The 20,111-nt window shown below is 40.1% G+C and overlaps 1 protein-coding gene across 7 annotated transcripts in view; it reads right to left on the bottom strand.

Moving 5' to 3' along the window:
- ATP6V0A1 (ATPase H+ transporting V0 subunit a1) overlaps window positions 1-20,111 on the bottom strand; it is a 52,485-nt gene that overhangs the window by 22,766 nt on the left and 9,608 nt on the right. For 4 of the 7 annotated variants that reach the window (XM_081029270.1, XM_081029271.1, XM_081029273.1 and 1 more), the window contains exons 3-12: window positions 16,411-16,489; window positions 15,123-15,220; window positions 14,429-14,557; window positions 9,107-9,210; window positions 8,656-8,782; window positions 6,737-6,819; window positions 5,734-5,827; window positions 3,320-3,532; window positions 1,243-1,393; window positions 256-395 (exon numbers count right to left, since the gene is read on the bottom strand). In XM_081029270.1, coding sequence (XP_080885396.1) covers window positions 256-395; window positions 1,243-1,393; window positions 3,320-3,532; window positions 5,734-5,827; window positions 6,737-6,819; window positions 8,656-8,782; window positions 9,107-9,210; window positions 14,429-14,557; window positions 15,123-15,220; window positions 16,411-16,489 — 1,218 coding nt within the window. The remainder of the gene's footprint in view (window positions 1-255; window positions 396-1,242; window positions 1,394-3,319; window positions 3,533-5,733; window positions 5,828-6,736; window positions 6,820-8,655; window positions 8,783-9,106; window positions 9,211-14,428; window positions 14,558-15,122; window positions 15,221-16,410; window positions 16,490-20,111) is intronic. The other 3 variants (XM_081029275.1, XM_081029276.1, XM_081029272.1) reach the window with 1 other exon arrangement.

The raw sequence follows: 20,111 nt of genomic DNA, 5'->3' as shown, positions 1-20,111 counted from the left end.
TTGTGACTCTATTACGTAGAATATACTAGACCCTTCCTCACTCACCACTTTACTTCATCATGGGTCAGAGAGCTTGAAGTATGAAGCAAAATATAATGCTAACAAGAAATTCACTTTCATAGGCCTTTTTAGTATTAAAATGAACGTAACTTCTCTATAAATGTATGGATAAAATACTTCCAGATGATATTTTTTATAATGAATACTTAGAAATTATAAAGTTTCAGCCTAATGCAGATGTAACTTAAACATTACCTCATTCTCATTCTTCTGGGAGAGGATCCGGCTCTCCCTTAAGACCATCCATACAGCAAAAAGGGTCATCAAAATTCCATGGCCAAAGTCCCCAAACATCACAGCAAATAGGAAAGGGAAAGTGATGATGGTATATGGAGCTATAAAGAAACCAAAGGATATCAGGTGGGTACTAGACTTATCAGGGTGATCATTTCGTAAGGTACATAAATATCTAATCATTATGTTGTACACCTGAAAGTAATACAATAGTGTATGTCAACTGTAATTGAAAAATTAAAAAAAAGAAACTCAAGGAGGAAGAAGACGAAGTACAGAAAACCGTAACAACTCCTAACATGTCACATGACTATCCACACTCTATGATCAACGTGAGGTGACTTATTCCCACGCTGCTGGACAGATGGACTACCCGGGAAAATCTTCCCTGGCAGGACCAGCACAGCCTCACGAAGCAGCTCGGATGGCATCTGAGCTCCTGCTAGCATTTGAAACACAGGAAGTGAAAGTTTTATCTTTAGCCTTGGCAACAGTGTGGTTTGTTCTTTGATTCCTTTTTTCTAATTCCTGTGACACTGCTCCTGAGGCAGACCAGCTTTCTCCTCTTGTGCGACAACCCTTTCCCAGCTGAATGCAGTTACCAGATAAGTGGGAGAAAGCCCAGCTGACAATGAATTGACTTAATAATTAACTCTCCAAACAGAGGAGAAATCTTCCTTGTGCCTAAAATGGTCAATAATTGCTATACTTTCTCTGTTTAACCTAGAACAGGGAAGCCATTTTAAAATGTCAGCTATTTTTGGAAAAAACTTTGTGCTTAAAGCAGTCCCTGCAAATGGCATGCTCAAGAGAGCCAGGTATTTTATAGCTGTCAGGGCACAGAGAAGAATCCAATCCACTAACAATCCAATGCATTTAAAGTGAGGCATTAAAAGATAACAAACAAAAAATAAAACCTCTAAAGAGAAACGATTCAAGCTTTTTTACCTGGATTTATCTCGCGGTAAGTTCCAATCCCGTACGCATCTACTATGTTCTGAAAGCCGTATGTGAACTTATTTGTTTTGTTATAGGTTGGGGGAGTCTGGTTTGTCTGCATCCTGTTCAAGATGGAGGGCACGGTGGAACCACTGTGTTCCTGGAAACAAGAAGCGCGTATACCAACATTAGGTCATCCTCCTGGAGGTGGTTACACAGGAGTACATATTTGTCAAAACCCATAGAACTGTACACATAAAATGTGTGCATTTTCTTTTATGTGAAATTGTATCTCAATCTTTCTCAGTGTTTGGGGAAACTGAAACTAGGTATAAAATTTACAATGAATGATTTAAATTAAGTCTCGGGAAGAATATCCTTCCAGTGGAAAAAAATTTAATTCTAAAATGTGGAACCAAAGAAAACATGAAAAAAAAAAAGAAAACATGAAAGCTCTGTTTCTCTGGAGGCATCTGCACCTGCCTTTCTAAAAGCATCACTGTTCTTTCCTTCATTTATGGAGAAAGCAAAGTATATTCTCTGACTCTCCTCCTTCACCACCTAAACTCCCTAATCTCTTGCAGTCTAGCTGAGCATGCTTATTCAAAGTGGCTGCCTCATCACCAGATCCAAAGGTCTTTTCTCCCACATGCAATCCACTGACTCTGGAATTCTTCCTCTTAGGTGTAAATCTTTATTCCTTAGGCATGCACTAACCATGCCGTTTCTGTCTCTTTACTGGCTTTTCCTCTCTGCCTATCCCTAAACACAGCAGGGCCCCTAAGGTCCTATCTTTAGCTTCCTTATTTTCTCTTTTGGAGGATGCATTACCTTCCACTTTCATGAATCCCATGTCTTACATTTTTGCTCTTTCTATCGAGAACCTGTCCCATTACCTGCTTGATATTTCCACGTGGATTTCTATCTGGCCCCTCGATGTGACTGAAACTGAACTTACCATCTTTCCCCTATCAATATATTTTTCTTGCTGAACTTTTACTTCCATTAATGGAACCATTATTCTACCGGCCACCCAGCTTTAATGCCTCAGAAACATTTAAATTTTTTCTCCTTGTTTTTCTCCTGCATGTTGCTAGAAATCACGTATACCTATTGATTCTTCCTAAAGAATGTCTCACAAATTCATCATTCTTTCCTGTTGTCAAATCTTACCCTAGGGGTCCTTATAACTTACTATTCTGTGTTTACAATAACTTCTTAACTGATTCCCCACGTATAGACTCTCTCTACACCCCAGTCCAACCTGGATACTATCAACAGATTACTCCTTTAAAACTCTGCTTTGATCATGTCCTCTCACTGCAAAATAACTTCCAATGCCTCTCTACTCCCTCTGGAATAAAATTTACACCCTCTAACCTAGTATTTAGAAACCTTTCACAGGTAGGTTACAATCTCCCTAATCAGGTTTACTTCTTACTCTTTTGGCTCACCTATTATAATTCCTGTTCTTGCCTAACCACGCATGGTCATACTATACTTCCTGCCTTTGTCCATATTGTTTTCTTCTCATTGCTGGTCAACATCTTAGCCATTCTTCAAAACTCCAATGCCACCTTCTTCTTGCAGCTCGCCTGCTCATCTTAATTGGAAAAGCTAGCACCCTCTCTCTATACACATAAGCCACTCTTAGCACAGATGGCCTCGTATGTTTGAATGTCAGCCTCTCCAAGTAAACTGTAAGATACGTTACGGCTTATTTTTTCCATCTCCGCCTAGATCAGTGCCTTGAACAGTGTAGTAGCGATAACTACAAAACAGGACTGCCAGGGTCATACTACAGAAGTAGTCTAATGGACAGAGTGGATCAGGAAATTGACATTCTGGTCATGAGCTACCCTGAAGAAACATGGGTATACGATCAAGTCATTTGATCTTTTTTGAACTGCAGTTTCTACATTGGGAATATAAAGACAGATATATGAAATGTATTGTCAGGATACAAGATGAGTATATTAAAGAACTCTGAAAGTACAAATGCCATAAAAATGTTAATTAACATTACTGCTGATGGGAACCTCTTTTCCTGGCCATAGGCTGCACTGCCAGCTGTGGGAGTACTCACCGTGCCCCTTCTGAGTGCAAACTGGATAGAGTCAAGGTCAGTGACAGGGCACCAGACCTCTGCAATCAGGCACTTCTGGGTCACGTCTATGTTGCACAGGTTCAGAGTGTGGTAGATGGCCTTCATCTTCCGCACTTTGATGAACCAGACGCGGATGTTCTTAGCAGCTGCCTGCAGAACCCTCTGGCGGTGATCCTCAGTTTGATTCAGAACCTGTGGGAGAGAAAGGAACAAGGGAGGGATACTTCTAACACCAATCTTAGATCTCAGGAAATGAAGGGCAAAGAGGCAAAGCTTTCTGAGAAGGGCTACTGGGGATCTGTTTTTTCTTCCTCTAACTAGAATGGCTTTTCTTTATTCTTTTTTTGGCCGAAGTATAAGAAATTTAGAGTTCTAGTTATTAACATTCATTTTTGTTTAGCTTCAAGCGCAAGAGAAACCTGAGAAAATGTTTTTTTTTGCTTTTCTCTATATCTTTAACCTTACCACCAAATCCACGTACATCAGATCACTGGCTTTTTACTTGGATCATTAAAGAGCGACGACTTTGCATGTGTAGCCTGTAAGTCAGACTCAAGAAAGTCAGCATCACAGGCCCAGGTGTTGACAAAGTAACACAGCCATTCTTAAGAACAGAAGCTGCAGAATGCCCTGAACATAAACCAGCAGCAGAGTACGGTGGGAAAGCGGCAGTGCTGAACACCAGGGTCTGCCTGGGCCAACAGGGACCCCACACAGGAGACAGAAGACACTGGGTCAGAAAGACCCAGAGACTTTTGGGTCTTCTGCCACATACCACTGTCAACTGCCACATACCACTGTGCTCATGGGGCAGACAAGGCTTTATCTTCCTGTCCCACTTTGGGGGAAAAGTATTTTAGTGCCGATCCTTTGGAAACCAGTACAGGTTTCTCTCAGAGGAATCATCCTGCCAAGACTAGAATGGGAGGAAGGAGCAGGGACACTTTCCGTCCTACTGCCTTGTTTATTGCCAAATATTTAATATTTAAATAGCAGAAGAGGGACTAAGCCAAAATTGGGCAAGCAAACCCACCATGCATACTTCTGCATGAGAATCTATCTTAAATCTCAACATTGCTTTGAAGAGGAAAATGCTATATACCGACCATGCTAGCATAAGTCTTCATCATAGCTGGCTCTTTCAAACGAGTTAAGAGAAAAAGTAGTAAGTACTCCCTGAGAAACCATCTTGGGCAAGAGAAGGTGACTTCCACAGAGAGGTTAACAATAACAAAAAAAAGCCATGGCATGTTAGGGAAACTCTTAAATCACTTGAGAATAAAGGAACAAAGCTGCTTTCTTTCTCTTCTGGCTGTTGACAATTTCACAATTTCTATTAAAATTTCTGGAGGGATGCTAAATAAATTACAATCAATGTTCGATTTTCTCTTTCCCTGTACTCACTCCCACATCTCACTCCTTGGTATTTGATCCCTTTTTAAAGTTTTAGTTCATACAGCTGAGTTGCACATGCTCTTTAAAAATCTATGCATAATCCTGGGAGGGGATAAGACAGTCCTAAAACCCACAACATACTAATATGGCCTATCACCCACCAATAGTTTTCGTTCAACAGATAAGTGTATCTCAAAGGAGCCGACAATAGGCCACGTTTGTAGGTCACATATAATGAGGGTTGGAGGGAAAGATGAGGAAAGCAGTTGAAATGGGGATTACAACAGCTCTCTGACAATTTTGCCACCGCTGGAACGAAATGCCTTTGGGATTGGTATGTTTATTAATGTTTCAAGGGGCAATCAGCACATTCTTTCCACAGGGAACAAGGCTCCACGGGCCACCCTTTTCCCTCCATATACGGAGAAATCATGACTCCTTCCTTAGAACCCTGTGACAACCATGGTGTGCGACAACCACATCCACTGCTATTTGGTTAAAAGTCTAGCACAGTCTCTCCTTGGGTACAAGAGTCAGATCAGGACTCTAGCTAGACTCTGGTTAAGATCCCAGGTGACCAAAAGGATACACACCAAGCTAAGGTTGGCTGCCTCTGGAGGTAGGGTGTGTGTGAGAGCGCAGGCTGACTGTATGCGTACTTCAGTAGTATTTGATTTTTTTTTCTTAACTAAACATACTTTTAAAATTTATTATAAAAAATATCTGACTCATAAGGAAGGGAATTGAATACTCTAAGCAACAACAATTTCAGATGCACAGCATTCCTGTCATGTTTGAGGATGATAAATGTTATTTTTAACAGTCATTCCCTGAAACTTTTCCCCAGCTCTCAAGGGGACACATTACCCGTGGACATTTCTTTTTTTGGTATTCCAAGCTACTGCAGGTGCCTAATAAACTGTTAGGGTTTCAAGGAAAGGAAACTGTTCTCCTATTTCAGCATTTCAAAAACAAACTCCCTCCAGCCCTCAGTGTACCATTTGAAGATCGTCAATCCTGGTATTAACTCCAGAAGCCATTTCCTTCCTCTCCTGGGGGGTCTCAGGACATGGATAGAGTGAGGCCCGGAACCTGCAATGTACAGACAAGGCCTCAGTAACGTGCAAATTTCCTAACCTATCCAATTTAAATAAGCTCAGAAAGGAGTATTACTTTACTAGAAGAACCAAAACAGAATTAGTTCACACTGATGCACTAATCAATAAAATAATTATTTATGGGAAGTGGTCTACAGATAGAACAATAATATTTGGATTATCTTGACATTCTCTGTAGCTATTAAATTCCGTTAAAATAAAAAAACAGGGCGGCCCAGTGGCTCAGGTGGTTGAGCTGAGGAGCTCATTAGGAGCTCAGGTTGTGCTCCTAATGCCGAGATCGCTGGTTCGATTCCCACATGGGCCAGTGCGCTTCGCCCTCTACAGCTAAGAATGTGAACAAGGGCTCTCCCTGGAGCTGGTGGGAGGTTGGCGTGTGCTGCCGTGGGCTACCAAGGACTGCTCACAAGCGGCCGACCAACAAACCAGTGACCGACTGCCTTAGCCGGGCTTGAACTGGAGTAGGGCGGAGAGGCAGAAAAAGGGAGGGAAAACCCACAAAAACAGTAATACGTGTTATATTGAAAAATGGCACAGAAGATCTTATGGGCAAAATTTCAGAAAAGGTTAAGGGCTCAGTGCCTATGGCATACTGCTGGGTATGCAGACCCATTGTTCCAGAACAATGTAATATTTATAAATCATGAGTCCTAATCACTTCTTTTCAAGGAAAGGAAATTGTGATTTTGACGGTGCTTTAAAAAAATGCCTTAAAAAATGAACGTAGGCCATTTCTAATTGTTTAAAATAGCCCTAACATTATTAAGAGGTATATTCACCATTTAAGGCAGACTAATAGGGTTTGTGTTTCACTGTTCTATACTCTAAGGCTTAAGAGTTAGGCCGCATGACTGCACCCTCGGGGGAGGCATGTTTTTCTCACCCTTCACAGATTTTCTTGACTCTGTTCTTCAGCTGATCGCCTTGGAAGAAAATGATGAACACAGACTTGTGCACGTAGTCACCCTGGGCCCCAAACCAAAAGCCGAGACTTCAGACTTCTAATCCGGAAGAAAACGTCTTAAATAACTTACTTTCTTGGTGATACAAGAACAACAGGATTCCATTAACAATATGGCTTGAACCTGTACTTGAACCACCATCCTCCATCCATTTTTTAAGCTCCACTACAAGAACATGTGCCCTATAATCTCTAATCTCTATTTGTTTTTAAACTCAACCAGGGTCCTTGACACAACTTAGCTCTATTGACCAATTCAATTTTAAATCTTAGGTTGCCTGATTGACGTAAGTACAGAGGAGAGGAAAGAGAAAGAAGCCATTCCTGTCTGTTTCCATGCTTAGAAATTCCCAGATAAAGGGAAGTGGATAACTATAGGGGACTGAGTAGCTGGGGAGGATACTGAAGTAGAATCTCATGACCCATGCTGATTTAGACTTTCGGGGGCAGGGCGGGAGGCAACCCATTCCAAATACCACCTTTACATCTGTAGTCTGATGCAAGAACTGGAAGGAAAGATCAGAAGAGTAAGTTAGGCTGGCTGTTAACCAGGATTGAGTCTGGTTGCCTGTATTTTCTCATATTCCTATGGAGCTTTTATAATATGAAAACAAGCAAACAAAACTTTAGAAGGATAAAAGGGGCTGAACAGTGAAGAAAATAAGGCTCAAGACTCTTAAAGTCCGACATTCTCTAGACATAACCCGGAGCACAGGTTACGTGGTGCAGCTGCCCTGTTATAGCTATCTGGAACCCCCTTTCCTCGATTTGTTGATAAAATAGTTTCTGTTGCCCAGAAACCTGGCTAAATATTCCTGAGCCCAGCTCCACCTTAGGTGTGACTACACACTGCACTGTCTCCTCAACCCAAGGACAGCCTTCAACAAGACTGTAAAACTGCTCCTCTGAGTAAGGGGACTCACCTAAGTGTCACCAGGCTCCCACTCGATACTGAGGATGAAAGCCATATCCTGTAACTGGATTACTTTTAGATGCATAACCCACCCACTCTGAGAGGTCTCAGAGTCCAATCTCTCTTCTTAGGTAGAGCAAAGAATACTAATTTAAGAAATCCAATAGATAATTTAGAACAGAAAAACGCAGTTCAGGCTTCTAAATGATACTAACAGAAAAGTGACATAGATTTTCTGCAGAACATTTAATCTTCTTTGCCTGTGGTCCCTGAAATCAGGACTCACCATACGCAATGTAAGTTTATGTTAAGAACTCTGTCCCATCACGTCAAACGCTAAGATGTCAAGCCAGTCCTACTTTCCAAAGCATTGGGTGGGGAAGCACATCCTGTCTTGCACAATATGTATTTTAAAACTAAGTTTCTAAATCTCTCAACAAACAAGAAGACAAAAAACAAAACAAAACAAAATAAAGCAAACACCTTACCAACCAACTAAAATTCCATCAACTTATAGAGATCACAATTTAGGAAATCTCTCTCCTTTTACATGGATAGTACCAAACTTGGAACCAGATGTCTTGCTTTAAGTTAATTTTCATAGAAAGTCTTTGTCTTGGTCCCAGAAAAGTAACAGAAAACATAAATCTAAAGGTTAAAATAACTGGAAAAAATATATTTACAATCAAAATAATACCCACACAGGTAAAGCTTAAAAAGGCACATGTATGTATTATGTATACATCGTATGTACACATACAACAGAAGTTAAGAGGGAAAGAGAAGTCCTTCAAATTCTCAGATCAAAGCAGGGGTGTACATAAGGGCTCCTCCTCTGTGGGAGGGTCAGAGTCAGGTGGCACCATGGTTACTGCTCTGAGCTCCCTTTACAGGACCTACTCCATGGGACACAATTTCCTTGTCTTACAGTCACAGGATCCTCCAGGGGGTTCTCGATTTCAGCCTGTCGCAGGAACACATTCCCCCGGCACACCCGCCAAAGCATGCGCTCAAAAGTCGGGATGCGCTCCCGGTTAATCACACCAGCCACGAAGCTGTGGGGAGAAGAGCCAGATTGGGAAATCTATTCCATGCCATGGGATGGAAGGCTTTGAGACAAACAGAGAGAGAGGAGCGGGACAAAGATGACACACACGAGGCAACGCAGTATGTCAAAGGGCTGCTAAAATCTTATTCCTGGACCCAGAAGAGTTGACAGAACAACTCAGGAGTTGAATCCAAATCGACATGAGAACACCTCTCAACAGGCTCAGAAGAGAGCGCGTTCTGGAAGCAAGTGAATGTCCCGCCTTTTGCTCTTTTGCATAGCAAAAAAGAACATGACCCCGCAGAGCCCTGAGAGTTGAAGGGGCACTTACCCAAGTCTTAAAGGCGCGCCTCTTCCCATCTCACTTGGCTCCAAGAGGGATGAGGACTCTTCCAACAGGTCTGGATCCGCCATCTGCTGATGATGCAATTCAGCCTGAATTCACAAATCAATTAATATCTAATGAAAATAGTTAGTGGCATGCAGGGAACGAGGAACCAGGAGATAAGTTCAGAAAATAAAGATGAAAAACAAACCACCAAAAGAGAAGACATACCCACAAAAAGAAAACAAGAAGAATAGGGAAAGAAAACCAAGGAAAGAAACAAAAGGTAAAAAAAAAAAGCATAATTGCCCCAGTAAAGCATCTGGGGAAATGGTTTAAGAAATAAGGCATTAAAAATAAAAACAAAAAAAAAATTAGATGATGGTGACATGTATAAATCTTACTTGGTGGAAGCCATTTTTTCTCCTATGTTTTCCTGAATAAGCCATAGAAGTACCAGGAAATACCTTTGCACGTGGCTAGAAGCTGAAGTGTTTCTTCCTTTCAAGAAAAACAAGGCAGCTCTGCAGATACTCTTAACATCAAATTTCCAGGCAGCTACAAACTAGAATTTTCCCTGTGTGAGAACATGATAGATGGAGACTCTCTTTCCAAGGAACAAAAGCAAGGCATTATCACTGTCTTGAATAGTGTGTGATCTGGAGAAAGGGATAAGGGGCATCTCTAGATATCTAGGTTTTCTGTGCTCTTAAAAATGCAGAATATGAGAACTTTCAGCATGGCCACTGTATAAAATGCTCCAGACCCTGGGATTTAAAGAGTACTTCTTTCTCCAAAAGGAGAAGCAGCACAATAGCTGGGCAGGCCTGGGCCTCCACCACATCAACAAAGGGAAGAAAAAGGGAAAACATACCTGAATGTCCCAGTTTCTAGGACATTCAGAAATATTAAAAAGTTCATGTAGGCCTTACAGTTAAAGGATGCTTGAGAACACAGCTTAATCCAACAACCTAAATCAAGAAGTAAAGAGAGTAACAACTAGCAAGCCGGTAGAGAATGTGTGGGCTAGTTTAATTGTTTAGATTTAAAATGATTTCCACCATGACAGTTTATACAATGAAATGAAGGAGAGGGACCTTCTCAGATGTAGGTCTGTATTTCCTAGCCTCTCTATACACAACATATCCTACCACCTTTCACTCCCATCAGGAAAAAGCTGGCCTAAAAAATAAAGGCCAGTCGACTTCCCTACTGCCTGATCTCCCCAACTTTAATATCCATGCACTACTTGTTTGATCAAATACTAGAAGTAAGCCAGAATAATCTTCTTTGTCAAAAGCAAAACTAAACAAACAAACAAACATCAGGAAAATTTATCTGCATCACTCTCATTCCAAATTTCAATTTGATTCTAGTCCTGTCAATCCCAGTATCAAAACAAGTCACGTGGGAACCTCAAGTCATAAGACCATACATGTAAGTCTGAAAGCCGAAAAAAGTGAAAACAATTGTTTCGAGAGGTAAATTGTAAAAGCAGGATCAACTTTGATTCAGAAAAAAGGGGAAAGGCAGGTGTGGGCATGCCAGAAGGGCAGAGAAATACTGTCATGAGGTTTGGAAAAGCTTAAGATGAGGTAAGGCGGGTCACTGGTTACCTCTTGCTGTCAAATGGAAGTTTACGGGGCTCTTTTTGTTTCTACTTCAAGTCAAATCAGCTGACTGTAAGCCACAGGCAACTTGTTTTGAGAATCCAGATGACAACCACACTTCACTTTGCTCTTGGGATATCCCTTGGCAACAACCAGTGAAACTAACTGCTATTCACAAGACTCCTGCTTACTTCCCTTCACGGTTCAAAAGACCTGGTTTAAGTAAACCCTAAAGATCATACTCAGCAAATATATGTGCTCTAAAGGGCACAACTGATGGAACAGCAATTAGACTACTCCAAAAACTGTATCTGGGACTTTCTGGATATAAAAAAAAAAATTAAAATTAAATAGAAACTTGCAATGATTTTCTAATTAATAATTCCACTACTTCATACTTAAGAATCCTATGTCTTAGAACAGTTAAAATTTTTTAAATAAAGTAATTGTGCCTGATGGGAAACTAGGATGACCGGAACACTGAGGACCTTTAAATCAGTCTCTAAAACCTTGTCATCGAGTATCTAAATCCTAATCTGGGTTGTCTAGTGACAATAACAGCACTTCCAACGTTCCTCTAAACTATTTGCTATGCTCTCTGGTTTACCCCTTCCTCCAGTCAGAATACTGAAACCATGCCTTGAAAAAGGAAGTCGCAGAACTTTGCCAGTTCTATTTCTACACTTACAAGTAAGTATAAGCAGCACGTCCAGTTTAAGCTACATTAATTACCAAGAGCAAACACTTTTACTTCCATCTATGTTAAGAAAGATATTCCATCTCATCACCTAATGCGTTCACCCAAGCTTCAAAGGAAATGGCAGATGGAAAAGAAAAGTAAAGAAAGCAGATGGAAAACTCAGAAGGATAGGAAGGCAGGGACTGCATGCCATTAACCATTACTTTTCCAGTCTTCTTTACGTTCTCATGTGTTATGGTGCTTATGGTAAAAGATGCAGAGAAATCTCTCCAGCTCTTACAGTTCTTCATTAGAAAGAAGACTGAGAAAAGGATAATCATTAACAAGTCATTTTAAATACTCTGGATAAGAAATGGCTAAGTCGAATTTGTAATCATCTTAAATCACGAGAATATTCAGCATGTGTTTACCTTTCCCCTTCTACACACCTCACCAATCATAACCCCTATATTAAAAGATGGAAAGAATCATGCTCTGATTTAGCCATTTTCTGCTAACTCATTATTACAAATTATTGATCGTATTTCCCAAAAAGAAGGGTTTGAAATTGATAGTGTTTGAGGCAATTTACAAACCTTACAATTTCAGGCATGGAAGAAAAATCTCATGAAGAACCTATGTTTCTGAGATTTGAGGGTCCCAAGTTTCCTTATCTTTTTCAGTATTTAAAGCGTGCCCTCGCATGAGACATGCTTACTCTGTGAGGTCTCCTGGCATGGCAGTGACACCGGAGGCTGCTGTTCTGTAACAGCAGGGCAAGGGCTACTGAAAAGGACCTGGCTGAGGCGAGCTAGTGGCAGGAACAGGCCAGGCACTGACCGTGCACTTAGAGAGAAAACGCAGAGTGGTGCTTGACAGATTTCCTGCACTGTGGTGAGGGTGCTAGGAATGCGAGGGACTGATGACGAAAGCAGCGGAAGAACCGCTCACAGCCAAGGCCTGGTACTCAACAGTACTTCCAGAGATTTTAAAAAAAAGTTTTGCATGAGTAGGAACTCACCGTGGACTGGGCATGAAGACTTAAGAGCAAGCCTTCTCAACGTGAGCATTCCATGTTTAGACTTATTAATCAAAAAGAAAATTCCTAAATCTATCACTTACAATTTTAAAATCTTATCATTTCAAGTGGTTCCTCTGATTTAAGTTTTACTATTATTTTTTAATTATAACATTAAGTTTAAATAACTATTTCCATTAAGGGAGTCCATTTGTCAGTTTTTATTCAGAATTTCAGAATGAGCTAGACTAGGAAACCTATTCGCATCCTTAAACTCAGGAAGTTATGAAAGACGTTTTCATACATTTCAGCAATATCCCAGAAGAAAAGGGAGGGTGGCAGCAAAAGAATTAAGCCCTAATGATGCTAAAAGTAGCTGAGCTTTGCTCCTGAGGCCAGATTTTCATTGGATCTGTGGGCAGCAGCTTGGACACATTCAGTAAAGCACAGGTGTGTGTGCACATGGAGGCATTGTGTCCGGGGAGGTTTCCTGATATGACTAAGGGACACATTCCTTGAGCACAGAAACCATGTCCTACTCATCTTATGCCTCACAAAGAGTAGGTGTTCATCCAATGCTCAGTGGATTAATGAAGATAAATACAATAACGTTTATGCAGTGAGCACACTGGAATTTTTGTTCTTTAAAACCATATGGTGGGGTGGCCAGTTAGCTCAGTTGGTTAGAGTGTGGTGCTGATAACACCAAGGTTGCTGGTTTGGTCCCCGCATGGGCCATTGTGAGCTGCGCCCTCCTTAAAAAACAAACAAACAAACAAAAAAACATATGGCATAAGTGGCCATGCCTGTTGCAAAAGACCTGAAGCACTTGGAAAGAGTTAATCACACTGTGCCACACCCTCTAGTATGATGATACTGGGAACTGGTAAGAGGAGTTACCATCAGTCTCAACATTCTCAGCTCAGTGAGCAAGCTGAGTTGTCACGTTGAACCTCCCTTGACATGTGGCCAGATTCTGATTCTTGGGAGGACTAGGCAATTAAATTCATAAGCGCATTTCCCCTTTCCCTCGCCCCAGCAGATCTTTTTAATTTGCATGGATTCTCTGAGTCAAATCCTTAGTTATTGAGGAATGTGTCACATTTCCAGCTGACTTTCTCTAGCCCAGTGTTCTCAAACTAGGGTGCCTCTATTTTTTATAAAGCTTTGCCACAATTTCTTCTCTTTTGTGGGGCAAAAGCAATAAAGATCTTTATAGCAAGGCACACTGAACACTGGCTAGAACAATCTAACCTGGTGGTAAAGACACCTGTAAAAAAGTTACCTATATTTTAGGCCAAAAAAAGCATGCCTAGGCTGAAAGCTAAGACTCCTCCCCGGATTTAATTAGGAGAAGCAAGCCTTCTGAAAGCCTTGCTCCAAATCCCTTCCATGGGGTCACCTCAGCAAGCTGCCGACTCACAACTTGGTCACCTACATTTTTAACTCAGGAACTTATTAACAGTTGCGGTTATGTGAAAATCTAGAAATTCCAAACAGACATCCTACCAATATTTCCATATAACATTAAAAAAAAAAACCTTAAAAAAATTAAAGTGTGACATGTGCTACCTGAAGTGGTTAAAAATGTGCTCAAAGGTTGATAAGAAAACACAGAAAATAAAATTACAATTCGAGGACAAAAGGTTTGGAGATTAAACCCTAGTTATAATTTCACGTATTACCAAATGTTTCTTGCTGTTTCAACTTTAACCTAAAATATTTACTTACCTTAAAGTATAATGTAAAAATTTCAACTATGTTTCTACAATTACTTTAGGGTTCCTTTCCCCAACTTGAGATGAAAAATTGCAGAAAGCACAAAAATATATAAAAGTATGGCTGGCTGTGTACTGCATGAAAAATGGAACATAAGTGGACATTTCTTCAACTAAAACAGGATGTGAAATGGTACTGCTTTCAAATTAGCAAATTAAAATAATTACTGGAATAAAAATATGGCCCACTGGTGCGGGTGGATTTATCAGCTGCTCAAATACTAAAAGAAACAATAGTCTGACCTCATCAAAAAACTGCTGAGTTTTGCGAAGTATAAATTTTAATTCAGTCAGTTCCAGGAAGTTTCTCTTCAGAGCTTCCTGGTTTGTGTTGATTTCCTTCAGCTCATTTTCAATCTTCTCAAAATTGGCCTGCCAAAAAAAAAAAAAAAAAAAAAATCATCAAACTCTTAACTCAAACTAAGCTCAACGTGCTGGCTCTGAAAGACAGATGAATTCATCCATCCCACAGAACTCTTGCCATCCTGACAGTTCAAAGCCATCTTATACCCACCCTGCAGATGTGGTTTGCCAGGGCAATTTGCTTTATGAAAAATTTTGCTTAAAATTGTCTCTCTTTGTCTATAGATTCTATTAAACACTTGATTGAATTTCTCAAGGGACTTCATATGGATAAAATAAATATTGAAAAGTTGATTGGCTATTCATTTATTTAGTTTATGAGATTAATAAATTACTAGATGAACTGACATTAATCCAATAAGGTTTCAGTAATTTATTTAGTGGCATGGGATATTATTTCAGACACTGTTCCATACCATAAAAAACGGACTTTAATGCCATCCACAAGAAACTTGTAATCAATAAACAGTGCTGACAAAGACAGCAAGAATCACTCTATACTCTCCTCCACCCACCCAGAAATTTCTGCATTTAAGTAGAAAGAAACTTATCTGGCTTCCACAGAACTGTTTACCTCTAAGTCAATCATGTCCCGGGGGAAGGGCACCTCTGGATTTTCGCCAGTGTCCATTATTGGGATATTAGCTTTTCTTATCTCCTTCTCAACAAATCCTAAAAAGACACAATCAAAACATTCATGTATATCACATGTCTGGAATTGCCAATATTTGAGGAGAAAAATAGTAAGACCCTGAACTGGGTGAAAAAGAGCTTCATTCTACGAAAGATACTTTTGTACAAAAGAAACAACATATAAGTCCTTTTTTCTCTACATTCCTCTTCCTCCTACCCCACACTCTCTGAAGCACAGCTACCCCAAAGAGGGTTATCATCCCACTACTGTCCTCTTTCCCTCTTCTGATCTTCAAACTGGTCCTCATCTACTTCGGCTCTCTGCTACCCCAGATGCTTCTGGGGTATGATGGTTCTGGCCACAGGTACTGCTGGCAGAACAGGGCTACAGAAGAGCCAATTCAATAGTAAACTTGACAACTGACACACTAGTGAAACAACTCCAGATCAAAAAGATTTCATTATATTTGAAAACAATCAGGTCAGCCTAAGTGAAATAAAACAAACAAAAAGCAAGAGGAGGAATAAGGCCCCAAAACACCAGAAGAGGAAAGTGTTTCAGGTGACAACTACTGACTTTTTTTTTTTTTTTAGGAGGGGGACCAAATTCGCTTATCAGCTAACTGAAAGCTGGCATAGTACAGTAGTAAGATCTTGGGTTTTAGAGCCAGACAGAACAACCCGGATTCAAATACTGATTCCATCACAACCACTTACATTCTTGGGTAAGTCACTTAACCTCTTTGATCTTTGATTTCCTCATTTGTTAAATGAGGTTAATACTCATCTTGAAGGAATGTTGTGGGAAATGAATGAAATATATTAATACCCTAACTCTCAATAGGACCTTAATAAACGTTAGTTTCTTCCCCCATAAATAGCTCAGATTAAAAAGTGACTATGTTGACATCTGATATGGATAGTGGCTGGATCCTAGCTCTCAGAACCCTATAATGTAGTACTGCTACAAAACCATTCCCACAAAAAACAAATGAGAGTTTTCAGCTCGCAGTTTTGTCATCTCAAACAAGGTTTCCATTAAGCATTACCTAGCCCGAACACCACAAAATCTACCTGTATACAATAAATTTATCTTAACATCAAGATCACAAGATTTTCCTCCTTTTCTTTTCTCCTGTAATATTTCCTTTCTTTATTAAGACGAATAGTCTCTAATTTAGAGAAATGACTCATTTAAGGAATATCAAGCAAGACCAAAATGCACATACGAAGCTTTCGATCCATTTCTTCACATCTTCTAACTTCATTTACAAATTTCCGCTGGAAAACATTCACATCTGGATTTAACTGCAAAACAAGAATACAATATCAAATATTAAAACACTGCACCTATGCTTCTGTTTCACAAGCAACACATCCTACAAAGTGAAAACCTAATTTTGTGTCAATGTATGATGCAACACTAACAAAAACTGTCTACCGAGCTACACAATCTGCTTGGGTGCTTGTCACACCAACTAAAGATAAAAACCCTTCCCTCAACTACTGCAACATATCATTGGAATAGAGGCAACTTAGATAAAGCACAGTGGTATAAAATGTTCTTCACAGGCCAAAAGCCTCGGTGAGCCCCTCCTTCTCCTCCACCACCACCACCAATTTGAACAATGGGTCTAATAGAAGCACTGCATGGTTTTCCTTCTCTCCTTCCCAATTAGAAGAGAGAGGAAGCAAACTTCTCTTTTTCTTCTGTCCCAGGGTTTTCACCTTCTAAATGACAGGTTGGTTTATTCATTCATATATCACAAGTAATTTTCAAAGCGATATGGCACATATTCTGGGAAATACAAGAATAAAACAAGTTCCAGCTGGCCTGGTGGCTCAGGTGGTTGGAGCTCCGTGCTCCTAACTCTGAAGGCTGCTGGTTCGATTCCCACATGGGCCAGTGGGCTCTCAACCACAAGGTTGCCGGTTCAACTCCTCAAGTCCTGCAAGGGATGGTGGGCAGCGCCCCCTGCAACTAAGATTGAACATGGTGCCTTGAGCTGAGCTGCCTCCCGGATGGGAGCGCAGGATCTCAACCACAAGGCTGCTGGTTCAATTCCTAGAGTCTCCAAAGGGATGGTGGGCTCCAAAGGGATGGCACCTTGAGCTGAGCTGCCGCTGAGCTTCTGGACGGCTCAGCTGATTGGAGCGCGTCCTCTCAACCACAAGGTTTCCAGTTCGATTCCTTGACTCCCACAAGGAATGGTGGGCTGCGTCCCCTACAACTAACAACAGCAACTGGACCTGGAGCTGAGCTGCACCCTCCACAACTAAGACCGAAAAGACAACAACTTGAGTTGGAAAAAAGTACTGGAAGTACACATTGTTCCCCAATAAAGTCCTTCCTGTTCCCCTTCCCCAATAAAATCTTTAAAAAAACAAAAGAATAAAAGAATAAAACAAGTTTGTACTCATTAAGAAGCTTGAAATCTAGTAGAGAAGATGAACATAATAAAATAGCATGTGATAAATTCCATAAAAGTAATAAAGAACTACTAGAGTTACTCATTCAATAACTCCACGTTTATGGAGCACCAAATATGTGCCAGACACTGTATTACGCGCTGGTGTAAATACAAAGAATAAGGAAGGTATATCCTAACTTTGAGGCGCTCAGTCCCATGGAAGAAACAGACACAAACCAATAAAAACAACTTGTTGTGACAAATGCTGTTAAAAAATAAGTGCAATATTGCTGGCACTTTCCAATACAGTTAAACATATACCTACCTACCTCATGACTGAGCATTCCATTACTAGGTACTTATGTAAGAAAATGAAAAAAAAAATGTCCACAGAGACTTGTAGGTAGGCATGTTTACAGCAGCTTTATTTATAATAGCTCCAATCTGGCAATGATCCAATTGTCCAACAGAAGAATGGATAAAAACATTATGGTATATTTATACAGTGGAACATTTCTCTGCAGTAAGAAAGACTCGACTACAGATACTCGTAAAACCAGATAAATCTCAAAAACATTAGGCTGAGGGAAAGAAGTAAGGCATAAGAGTCTGAAATGTATGATTTCATTTACATAAAGTTTAAGAACAGGCAAAACTAACCTACAATGATAGAAATAAAAACAGTGGTTACCTAAGGGGGTGGTGGGCATTGACCAGAAGTGAGCACAAGATAACTTTCTGGGCTGCTGCAAATATTCTGTCTTGATTGGGATGGTGGTTATGAAGGTGTATAAATTTACCAAAATCAACAACTTGTACTCTTAAGGTCTATGTACTTCACGGAATATTAATTTTACCTCCATAAAAAAGATGTGAGGGGGGAAAAAAAGAAATGACAATATACAGGAGGAGTAATTAATTCTACCTGGGGGATAAAGAAAAAAAATGTACAAAGGTAACCATCTGAGCTGGGACTATGGGGGATGAAGTAGAGTTCACCAAGCAGAAATAGGCAGAAAGAAGCAGAAAGAGTATAAGTGACTCAGAGACATAAATAAATCACATGTTCAGAGATGGGGAGAAATTTACTATAGCTGAGGAAATGGCATATGTAAGGAGCAGGAAGTTGACAACTCTGTCTTACGGGCAATAGGGAATCAAATGATCTGACTTTTTCTTCACTTTTTAAAGACGTCCTGTTTTGAAGAATAACATTGCATGTAAAGAATAAACTGTAAGACAGAGAGACTGGTGACAGAGAGACTAGGAAGGAAACTATTGGTATTATTATATTAATATTAGACAGAAGGCATCTAAGGCAAAAGCATTATTAGAGATTAAGAGAATCACTACATAATGATAATAGGAAAAATTCCCAGGAAGATGCAACAAGTGTAGACTTGTATGTCCCTAATAAAATATGTTTGTTTTTTACTGAGGAGACAGTACCTCAGCCTCCCATTCAGAAATTTGCACTTCAATAAACATGACACTCTGAAATGAAAGTAGCCGAAGGAACTACTGGTTTCATACTCAGGAGGTAAAGTTCAACTGCAGCCAGCCCACAGCCTGTTTCAGCTAAGGCATATTATCTGAAGTATTCAGATAATATAAATATAAGAAATATTCAGGCAAGGCGTCCTCAAAATATTTCAAATGAAAATGAGCACAACTACAAGGAGAAACTGACAAACCTGTCTATGCAATGGGAAATTTTAATATAATTTTTAAATTGTTACATCAAGTCTACTAAATAAGGATAGAGAAAATTTGAACAACATAGTTAGCTTAATCTAATGTGTGTGTGTGCGCGCGCCCACACACACACACACACACACACACACACAAACACACACAACTTTATCTTCAAGAATTTTTCTATTCAAGGGGCGGCTGGATGGCTCAGTTGGTCAGAGCGCGAGCTCTCAACAACAAGGTTGCGAGTTCAATTCTCGCATGGGATAGTGGGCTGCACCCACCAACTAAAGATTGAAAATGGCAACTGAACTTAGAACTGAGCTGCGCCCTCCACAACTAAATTGAAGGACAAACATTTGAAGGCCCTGCTGGGCCCTGCAGAAACACACTGTTCCGCAATGTTCCCAATAAAAAATTTAAAAATAATAGCAACCCAAATATTAAAAAAAAAAAATTTCTCTTCAAGAATTCGTTTATAAAAACCGACCACAAAAATAGGTCATACAACAAGTCTCAGTAAAGACAATGTTCTCTAACTACAATGCAATTAAGTTAGAAATCATTATACAAAATACAACTTCTGGGCTGGCTGGGTGGCTCAGTCGGTTAAAGCACGAGCTCTTAACAAGGTTGCTGGTTCAATTCCTGCATGGGATGATGGGCTGTGCCCCCTGAAACTAAAGATTGAAAATGGCAACTAGACTTGGAGCATATCATCATTTTAATGGTGATATGACTAGTTTCAAATGCATTCAGTCATGCCTACATTAAAAACTGTAAAACTTACAGCAGCCACATTTGCCATGAAAAAATGTTGTATT

This window comes from Rhinolophus hipposideros (genome assembly GCF_964194185.1).
Source record: "Rhinolophus hipposideros genome assembly, chromosome: 20".
NCBI classification, from domain to species: domain Eukaryota; kingdom Metazoa; phylum Chordata; class Mammalia; order Chiroptera; family Rhinolophidae; genus Rhinolophus; species Rhinolophus hipposideros.
Note: the sequence above shows the minus strand (reverse complement) of the source record. Positions and strands in the feature narration are given on the sequence as shown.